Here is an 11,166-nt window from a genome sequence, read left to right as displayed (position 1 = left end):
TTCGGTTCTCCTGACAGCCTGTTCTAACCAGACACAGCACGACAAGATTTCAGTAACTAGTCATTTGTTTGTCCATGGTGAAAGTGAGGATAGTTTTTCAGTGGTGTTGCTTCTGGAAGTGTTTTTCTGTTCAATTGCGCCATAGGAATATGCTTCATAAAAAGTCTTCAGTGGTGTATGAAGCCGTAAACTAAACTAAGCAGTTGGGAATTAACTTCTCTTCCCACGAAGCATTGCAAATGACCAATTCAATCAAAAACAATTGTACAATGTAAAACTACTGATAGTCATTGATTTTAAGTATAAAAACAATATATATCACCTACAAAGTTTGTGGTGTTTGTAAGAATCTTGTTATTTTTTAGACCTAAGTTTGGTTTTAAGATGAAAAATGTACCAAGCACAATGTTCTCTCACCATTCCTGATTTCAAACACAAACTCACAGCATTCAGCGTGATCTTGCGGCTGTCAGAGCAGAAATGAAAGCTGCTGCTCTCCATATGTTTTTCCGTCGTTTCCGGTCATGTTCATATGTAAATTGCGCAAGCTTATTTTGTCCATTAGATCAAAAGATCTGAGAAAAAAACAAACAAACATACATTTACCCACCCATAGACTAAGAAATCAGGACAGAAGTGGTAGAAAGTGGACAAAAGAGACGGATTAAAGCACCAGGTGTAAATGGGAATGTTTCTCTCATCTACTTGTGATCCAATTGACCAAAATGCATCTTAATACCTTAATAATGCCTATGAGTACAAACCTGATTCCAAAAAAGTTGGGACACTGTACAAATTGTGAATAAAAACAGAATGCAATGATGTGGGAGTTTCAAATTTCAGTATTTTATTCAGAATACAACATAGATGACATATCAAATGTTTAAACTGAGAAAATGTATCATTTTAAGGGAAAAATAAGTTGTTTTTAAATTTCATGGCATCAACACATCTCAAAAAAGTTGGGACAAGGCCATGTTTACCATTGTGTGGCATCCCCTCTTCTTTTTATAACAGTCCGCAAATGTCTGGGGACTGAGGAGACAAGTTGCTCAAGTTTAGGAATAAGAATGTTGTCCCATTCTTGTCTAATACAGGCTTCTAGTTGCTCAACTGTCTTAGGTCTTCTTTGTCGCATCTTCCTTTTTATGATGCGAAAAATGTTTTCTATGGGTGAAAGATCTGGACTGCAGTCTGGCCATTTCAGTACCCGGATCCTTCTTCTACACAGCCGTTATGTTGTAATTGATGCAGTATGTGGTCTGGCATTGTCATGTTGGAAAATGCAAGGTCTTTCCTGAAAGAGACGACGTCTGGAAGCATATGTTGTTCTAGAACTTGGATATACCTTTCAGCATTGATGGTGCCTTTCCAGATGTGTAAGCTGCCCATGCCACACGCACTCATGCAACCCCATACCATCAGAGATGCAGGCTTCTGAACTGAGCGCTGATAACAACTGGGGTTGTCCTTGTCCTCTTTAGTCCGGATGACATGGCATCCCAGTTTTCCAAAAAGAACTTCAAATTTTGATTCGTCTGACCACAGAACAGTTTTCCACTTTGCCACAGTCCATTTTAAATGAACCTTGGCCCAGAGAAAATGCCTGTGCTTCTGGATCATGTTTAGATATGGCTTCTTTTTTGACCTATAGAGTTTTAGCCGGCAACGGCAAATGGCTTGGTGGATTGTGTTCACCGACAATGTTTTCTGGAAGTATTCCTGAGCCCATGTTGTGATTTCCATTACAGTAGCATTCCTGTATGTGATGCAGTGCCGTCTAAGGGCCCGAAGATCACGGGCATCCAGTATGGTTTTCAAGCCTTGACCCTTACGCACGAGATTGTTCCAGATTCTCTGAATCTTTGGATGATATTATGCACTGTAGATGATGATAACTTCAAACTCTTTGCAATTTTTCTCTGAGAAACTCCTTTCTGATATTGCTCCACTTTTTTTTTTGCCATAGCATGGGGGAATTGGTGATCCTCTGCCCATCTTGACTTCTGAGAGACACTGCCACTCTGAGAGGCTCTTTCTATACCCAATCATGTTGCCAATTGACCTAATAAGTTGCAAATTGGTCCTCCAGCTGTTCCTTATATGTACATTAAACTTTTCTGGCCTCTTATTGCTACCTGTCCCAACTTTTTTGGAATGTGTAGCTCTCATGAAATCCAAAATGAGCCAATATTTGGCATGACATTTCAAAATGTCTCACTTTCAACATTTGATATGTTATCTATATTCTATTGTGAATAAAATATAAGTTTATGAGATTTGTAAATTATTGCATTCCTTTTTTATTCACAATTTGTACAGTGTCCCAACTTTTTTGGAATCGGGTTTGTATTTAAATGTGTGCTGGGTGACAAATTTCAGTCTTGTATTGTCCAAAATTCCTCTCTAAACAAATGCATTATACAAAACTTTCAGAAATTTTAAATCGGATTGGATGCATTCGGATTGATGATAATTACCTTCTTGTGTCCTGTTAGTTTAATAAGACATGAAAAAGTAATTTCGTCAATCCAAATGCATCCAATCTGATTTAAAAATTCTGAAAATTTTGTTTACATTAACCCTAAACTTTGCAATAAGATTCATACAGTGCCCTCCACAATTATGAGCAAAGGCGGCTGTAAAAATAAATCTGCATTGTTAATCTTTTTGATCTTTCATTCAAAAAAAATTCACAAAATTATAACCTTTCATTGAAGGAAAAGAATTGAAAGTGGGGGGAAAATCACATTATGAAATACATTGGCCACAATAATTGGCATCCATTTTTTCAAAACTTTTTGCCAAGATAACAGCTCTGAGTCATCTTCTATAATGCCTGATGAGTTTGGAGAACACCTGAGGAGAGATCAGAGACCATTCCTTCATGCAGAATCTCTCCAGATCCTTCAGATTCCAGCTTCATGTTGGTGCTTCTTCTCTTCAGTTCACTCCACTGATTTTCTTTAGGGTTCAGGTCAGGGGACTGGGAAGACCATGGCAGAAGCTTCATTTTGTGCTCAGTGACACATTTTTGTGTTGGTTTTGATGTTTGTTTTGGATCATCGTACTGATGGAAGATCCAATCACGGCCCATTATTGGATTTCTAGCAGAAGCGGTCAGGTTTTGATTTTTATCTGTTGGTATTTGATAGAATCCATGATAGAGCCATGTATCTGAACAAGATGTCCAGGACCTCCAGCAGAAAAATAGGCCCACAACATTAAAGATCCAGCAGTATATTTAACCGTGGGCATGGGGTACTTTTTATCCATGTGTGCACCAAACCCATCTGGTGGGTTTGCTGCCAAAAAGCTCTTTTTTTAGTTTCATCTGACCATAGAAGCCGGTCCTGAGACTCAAGACTCAACTAATCTCTGCAATTCTCCAGCTGTGATCCTTGGAGTCTTTGTCCACTCAAACTTTCATCAACTTAGACACTCGTCCTCTTCCAGGCAGATTTGTAACATTGAAACTTCTTAATTATTGCCCTAATAGTGGAAATGGGGATTTTCAATGCTTTAGCTATTTTCTTACAGCCACTTTCTATTTTGTGAAGCTCAACAATTGTTTGCTGCACATCAGAACTATATTCTTTGTTTTTTCTCATTGTGATGAATGATTACGTGAATTTGGCATTTGTGTTTACACACATTTGTACTCCTGTGGAACAGGAAGGGAATATACTTCAGAGATATTTTACTCATAAAAATTTCAAGGGGTGCCAATAATTGTGGCCAACATGCATTGGAGAAAAACATTTATTTCATAATAAGTTTCCCCACACTTGCAATTCTTTTATAATTTTGTGAATTTTTTTGAACGAAAGTTCAAAAGGATAAACAATGCAGATTTATTTTCACAGCCGTCTTTGCTCATATTTACTAAGGGTGCCAATATTTGTGGAGGGCACTGTATTTTCATTTACATTTGCATTTATTTATTCTGAACAGAACAGTAGAAAGCACTGCGATCACTTCACCGAAGCTACGGTGAGTATAATCAACGCTTTTGCCTAAAAAGAAGGATTAGAAGTAAGTTTTTATATTTTGTTGTGCAAGTGCATTTAGGGATGTGGAGTGGTTAAGTGCTGGCAGAAAAATAAAATAAAAGTCAGATAGTCGTTTTCAAGCATTTACATTCAGGTCTACGTCGCCCCTTCCAACCCGATCGATTGAAGTCTTCTCAATGCGATTAAGCCCTCAAACTAACAGATTATTTGGGTGCATGTATCTACTCGCACCTCCACGGTCCACATTTGCCCTCTGAGATGGACTGAATTACAGCAATATCTTGTGGTTATTATAAATCTGGCTCCAGGAATGTGATGTCATCCCGCCCCCCTCACGTTGGGAATGCCCTCTCCCTGGGTCTCTTCCTTTTCCCCGCTTTCCGTCTCAGCGGGATATTTTCTTGCATTCATTTTAATTTTAGGCAACATGAATGAGGGTAATCAAGCTGGAATGCAGTGAAGTCACACACACATTGACCGCATCCCAATTAAATGAGGCCGAGAGATCATTATTGACCTCCTGCCCACCCCCTCTTCCACTTTTCTTTTCTTCCTGTGTCCTCTCCTCCCCTTTCTGTGCGACACGTTAGGCCTGAATAGAAGCCTAGAGTTGTGTTGTGTTGGAGTTGTGCGCTCAGTCTCTCACACACACACATTTAGAGGGAATCGTCCCCATGCTGTGTCACTGAAAACCCTCACAGTCTGCGCTGTCAATCAAACGCTGTTGTGCCCATATGCTGAACGTAAGGTATGACATCATCTCACGGCACAAACACACGCAAATATTCCTTATTGCACGCTCACCGGACCGGCCCAAACACTCGTTTATATCAAGCACTTCATCACGAGCATTTTGATAAACACGCGGCACCAGCCTCCATCGCTGTCGCCAGAGAGATTCGTCAATTTAATACTGTTTACAAGGCGTACAGTGAAAAGCTTCAGAAAGAATAAAGAGGAAATCTTCAAACAGGCAGCGCTAAACGAGCCCAGATTCTCAGTGCTGCTTCCAGCATCTGCTTTCAGTTAGAGACGCAGTCGAGCCAGAGAGACACGGAGCGAAGTAAGAGCACAGACTGAGTGAGAACTGAGAGCTTTGATTCGCTTGTTTACTCTGACGAAACGGAGTCACTTTGAGCATCAAATGAGTGAAAATGAATTACAATGAAGAAATATTCACGTTACATATTTACATCATCCATCCATCCATTCCACCCATCCACCTGTTCATCCAGCCACCCATTCATCCACCCATCCATCCATCCATCCACCCATTCATCCACCCATCCATCCATCCACCCGTTCATCCAGCCACCCATCCACCCATTCATCCACCCATCCATCCATCCATCCACCCATTCATCCACCCATCCACCCATCCACCTGTTCATCCAGCCACCCATCCACCCATTCATCCACCCATCCATCCATCCATCCACCCATTCATCCACCCATCCATCCATCCACCCGTTCATCCAGCCACCCATCCATCCATCCATCCACCCATTCATCCACCCATCCATCCATCCACCCGTTCATCCAGCCACCCATCCACCCATTCATCCACCCATTCATCCATCCATCCACCCATTCATCCATCCATCCACCCGTTCATCCATCCATCATCCATCCATCCAGCCGTTTATCCATCCATCCACCCGTTTATCCATCCATCCACCCGTTCATCCACCATCCATCCATCCACCCATTCATCCATCCATCCACCTGTTCATCCATCCATCCACCCGTCCATCCATCCACCCATTCATCCACCCATCCATCATCCATCCACCCATTTATCCACCCACCCATCCATCCACCCGTTTATCCATCCACCCATTCATCCACCCGTTTATCCATTCATCCATCCAACCCGTTCATCCACCTGTTCATCCATCCATCCATCATCCATCCATCCACCTGTTCATCCATCCATCCACCCATTCATCAATCCACCCATTCATCCATCCATCCACCCATTCATCCACCTGTTCATCCATCCATCCACCCATTCATCCATCCATCAACCCACCCATCCATCCACCCATTCATCCATCCATCCACCCGTTCATCCACCCATCCACCCACCCATCCATCATCCATCCACCCATTTATCCACCCACTCATCCATCCATCCACCCGTTTATCCATCCATCCATCCATCCACCCGTTTATCCATTCATCCATCCATCCACCCGTTCATCATCCATCCATCCACCCACCCATCCACCCGTTTATCCATCCATCCATCCATCTATCCACCCGTTTATCCATCCATCCACCCATTCATCCATCCATCCACCTGTTCATCCATCCATCCACCCATTCATCCATCCACCCATTCATCCATCCATCCATCATCCATCCATCCACCTGTTCATCCACCCGTCCATCCACCCATCCATCCATCCATCCATCCACCCATTCATCCATCCACCCGTTCATCCATCCATCCACCCACCCGTTCATCCACCCGTTCATCCACCCATCCATCCACCTATTCATCATTCATCCACCCACCCGTTTATCCACCCACCCATCCATCATCCATCCACCCGTTTATCCATCCATCGACCCATCCATCATCCATCCACCCATTCACCCATCCATCCATCCACCCGTTCATCCATCCATCCACCCGTTCATCCACCCATCCATCCATCCCCCCATTCATCCATCCACCCATCCATCCATCCACCCGTTCATCCAACCATCCACCCATCCACCATCCATTCACCCATCCATCCACCCGTTCATCCATCCATCATCCATCCATCCATCTATCCACCCGTTTATCCATCCATCCACCCATCCATCCATCCACCCGTTCATCCACCCATCCATCCATCATCCATCCACCTGTTTATCCATCCATCCATCCACCCGTTCATCCACCCATCAATCCATCCACCCGTTCATCCATCCACCCACCCATCCATCCATCCACCCGTTTATCCACCCACGGGATGAACGGGAAAATATCTAAACCAGAATTCCAGCACATCTTTAGCTGTTTGAATGTATGTAGGCTGATGGTCTGTTTGTGAAAGTTCCTGTGCAGTGTCCGTGAGCTGCTCTCGTTAGCGCCCTCTAGCGGCCAAAATGTGACGCGACACCAGCAGCTGAACCGCAGAACAGAACCGCAGCCAGACAGTCTGCCACCGATCTACAGACTGCTGGGGCCCTGCTTTACATGCCTAACACTCCTCATGTCATGAAGCCCACAGCTCACAGAGGGATATCCCTCCAGCCTCTGCAATCCACCACAGAGAGACGCTTAAAATAACACGCTCATTAATAACATTAACAAACAATATCACGTCTATTTTATTAAATAGATATTAAATAAATTATGAAATAATGTATAATTTATGCACATTCAATTCTTTTGACCTTTTTTATATTGCTAATAATGACTTTTGTCGGTGCAGTTGTTGGTGCACAATTCAACTGGGCGATTTGAAAGTTTACTCTACTTTAAAATGCTACCTGTTCACCTGTGAGCTGCTCGGCTTCTGGATGATGGTGGTGATGATGAATTTTTCCATGTCATTTGGACATCAGACACCATGAGTTCTGGCACCGTGAGAGGTGACACGTCTCTCTATGTGGCCTGTTTAAACACTTAATTGTGGCCGTTTATTTGGTGACCCCGAGACCTCCATACGCGTTGGTTCCTGCCAGTGGCAAGAGCAAAGGTCGAAGCCGAATCCACAAACCTCCACACAAACCAGAGGCGCTTTAATGGACCAATTATTGGATTCCTAAGCACTTCACTTTGTTTTTCTTTTTCCTTGGGAAAAGTGATGTCGCCTGTGTATGTGTGTATGTGTGTGTGTGTGTGTGTGTGGCACAACTTTAGACTACTAAAAAATGGCTTTATTGAGGGAAAGAAAAGCATTAAAATAATTATTCTTTAAAATACACAATATGCATCATGCCAATATGTGCAAAAGCCCCAGATGACTGATGCATCCAGCACACAGTGTAATTTGAATGTGGTATGAATGAATTATAAGGTTTCCACTTGAACATTATTTGTGCAAGACGATCATAATAGGTGGGTTAAGTGTCACGGAATGTGCAAGATATGGAAAATCCCAAATGTGTGTTTTCTGGTTGCTGCCTGTGATAAATCTAGAGCTGTTGTGGTGGGATGTGTGTGTGGAGGAGTTTGGGAGGGGGGTCTCATTGTATGTGTGTGTGTTCTGCTGTCAGTCAGACTGAGGGTTCTTGGTGAGCTGGCCCCGCGCGCGCACGCGCGCTCTTGGAGTTGACGGGGGGAGGGAAGGGGAGGGGATATTTAACTTGGGAAAGAGAGGAGTTCTCCTCCAGACGCGCTCATTCTCCTCTGTCCCAGATCAGGACCAGGCGAGTTTTCGGACGGATTTCTGACCCAGCGGGGATATGAAGCTTCTGAAGAACATGCAGCAGATGTTCGCGGGAACGCTTGACGTGTAGAGGACTTGCTCGGAACTGTCAAGAGTCTGATTTTATTCCGGACTTACACCGAACATGTTCTAGTCGCGGGTTGAAGTTCTGATTGCGCGCGGAGTTCTGCCCGCTCTGTGGAGAGACTGAGCGGCTCTCGTCCCGGTTCAGCAGCGCCTGTTCGGCGGGACGGACTGGAGCCTGTGCGCTCAGAGAGCGAGAGAGAGAGAGAGCGTAAAAATAACATTGGCTAAGACGCGCTCCATTCCGCGGGCGCGCTGACATTTCAATCGCCAGTTTGGGTGGCACCCGGCAACAAAACCCGAGCAGGCTGTAGAAACGGTGCCATCCCATCCTATGCCGTTGCCATGGTGACCCGCCAACAGCTTCGCTAGAGGAAAGTCCGAGGAGGATACGCTTTTGAAGCACTTTCGCACTTGGCACGCCTCACCTGAGCGAGTATCATTGAAGAAAAAAAAAAAAAAAAAAAAAACAGCCCATGTCCCATGTCATTCCGGGCCACGCGGCCGTCTATTAAAAGATCTCGCTCGTGCTGTCGCTCGGACTATTTATGCACGAGGGCGCAGTGAGGGCCAACTCCACTCCGTAGACAGACAGAAGACGAGTCATGGGCAGCATCACCCGCGCGCTGCCGCTGCTACTGCTGCTCCTGTGCGCGCACGGCAACGCGGCCCAGCCTTACCTGCGCCTGAGGCCCTCGCCCAGCGAGCATCTGCCCGTCCCGGACCTCATCGAGGAGCCCGACCCGGAGTACGACCCGCGCGAGCAGGACCTCTCGGAGAGGACGCTGCGCAAGAAGCTGGGCAGCCACTTCGACCCCAACTTCATGTCCATCCACCTGCCCGCGCAGCTGAACGCCAGCGCGCCGCCGGCGCTGCCGCAACTGCCAATGCCAGCTGAGCTCAAGAAGCTGGACCTGGCGGAGACTCCGTACGGCCGGCGCGTCAAGGTGGGCAAGAAGGCGCGGCGGAAGTTCCTGCAGTGGCTGTGGATGTACACGCACTGCCCGGTGTTGTACACTTGGAAGGACCTGGGCGCGCGCTTCTGGCCGCGCTACATCAAGGAAGGGAACTGCTTCGGCGAGCGCTCGTGCTCCTTCCCCGAGGGCATGTCCTGCAAGCCGGTCAAGTCGGTGACCAAGACCTTCCTGCGGTTTTACTGCCAGGGCTTCCTGCGGCAGAAGTACTGCACGTGGATCCCGGTGCAGTACCCGATCATCTCCGAGTGCAAGTGCTCCTGCTGAGCAGCGCGTGCATGCGCCTGCGAGAGGGTTTATCGATTATGAATGATTGCACTGTTTACCCACGGACAGGGATGTGTGGCGCCACATAGCGAATCTATTTTTTTAAATATATATATATATATATATAGCTTTTTAATTCAAAATATATGACATATATGTACATATTTAAGTCAAAGGAAGAAGACGACGACGACGACGAAGAAGAATGCAGCTATTTTTATTAAAGGATCAGGACCATGTATTCTCACGAGGAGCACTTCAGCTCGTGGTTATTTTTATGAAATTATTGTGCGAAGACGCAAGAGAGAACTTGACTTTCCTCATTCGAACTCTATTTATAGAGACTGAAAAACACTACATAGAAGTTTTGTACAAATATTAATATGAATAATGATGATGATTTAAAAAAAGGCTTATACACGTGAACTCAGCCTTTTCTTTCTTTTGAAAAACATATAGTATTTTAGTAAAAAAAAAAACGAAATGTGTACGTTTTATTTATTGTTTTAACTGTTGTGAGTATGTATAGATAAAGAGAAGAGAATAGAATATACCAGAAATTCTACTTGAAAACTTCTAAAAAATGAATTTAAGAGAGTATTAATAATAATAATAATAATAATAAACATGTCAGTGTAAATGCCATGGTTTTAGCAATAAAATCTGTTAAACTTGGACTGAGTGTGAAGGATCTGAGAAATATAAGATATTAAAAAAAGCTGAATATGTTGCAGAATGAATGCAGATCGTCTCCTGTTTGCCCTGCTCTAATAACGCTGCTTTTGCTGTGGAAATAATCACGTCTGTTCTTCGCCGTGCGTAAAAGCGCGCTCATGTTAACACAGCGCTAAAATATGATGCAGCCATTTTCAAACACTGTCATTGGTGAAATAGAGCAGGGAGAGCCAGCAGCTCCTGGCGTACTGCTTCTGGAAAGGGAAAGGGAAGGGAAGGGAAGGGAAGGAGGGGGGGAAAGTCTGAGAGACAGAAATCTGAGCCCGATTCTTGTCCAAAAGTCTCGGCGTGAGAAACACTGCAACCCTCTACAATGACTGTGAACTGATGCTGACGGTACCAGACTGTTAATTAGTCAGCAAACACGCTGTCTGCGAGCTCAAGAGATGCGAGACTCGTAAAATCGCGACTCTCCGTGTTCCAGGGACGCGCGCGTGCACGCAGTGAATCACGCCTGTCATTTCAGCGAGGGAAAGTGCATGTGTGTGCGTGTTATTGCCGAGCTTATTGTGACAGATACACTGCTGGTGCTGTGTTTTGGCGCGGGGTGGGGGCAGTTGTCAGCTCTGTTTCTTGATGATGTCTAGAGCTTTTTGGAGGAGGCTGAGAGTGTGTACGAGTGTGCGAGTGTGTGCATGTGTGTGTGTGTGACGCGCCGGCGCCACTCGGCCGCGCACTCTGGCGAGCGCAGAATAGATTGAACAGTAACCCTTTCAGCCTGTG

At 45.0% G+C, this 11,166-nt stretch overlaps 1 protein-coding gene across 1 annotated transcript; it reads left to right on the top strand.

Annotated features, from left to right (window-relative positions):
* Positions 1 to 8,384: 8,384 nt before the first annotated feature.
* On the top strand, positions 8,385 to 10,390 carry nog2 (noggin 2). Its single transcript, XM_067378221.1, has one exon. It carries the CDS (start codon positions 9,073 to 9,075, stop codon positions 9,706 to 9,708), a length of 636 nt encoding a protein of 211 aa, XP_067234322.1. The 5' UTR covers positions 8,385 to 9,072; the 3' UTR covers positions 9,709 to 10,390.
* Positions 10,391 to 11,166: the final 776 nt, after the last annotated feature.

Source organism: Chanodichthys erythropterus, chromosome 23, assembly GCF_024489055.1.
Source record: "Chanodichthys erythropterus isolate Z2021 chromosome 23, ASM2448905v1, whole genome shotgun sequence".
In the NCBI taxonomy this organism is placed as follows: Eukaryota; Metazoa; Chordata; class Actinopteri; order Cypriniformes; family Xenocyprididae; genus Chanodichthys; species Chanodichthys erythropterus.
This window is presented reverse-complemented; position numbering and strand designations above follow the sequence as displayed.

Bases quoted from the DNA above. Each gene is read 5' to 3' on its own strand.
- nog2 (XM_067378221.1), top strand. From the start codon at position 9,073: ATGGGCAGCATCACCCGCGCGCTGCCGCTGCTACTGCTGCTCCTGTGC.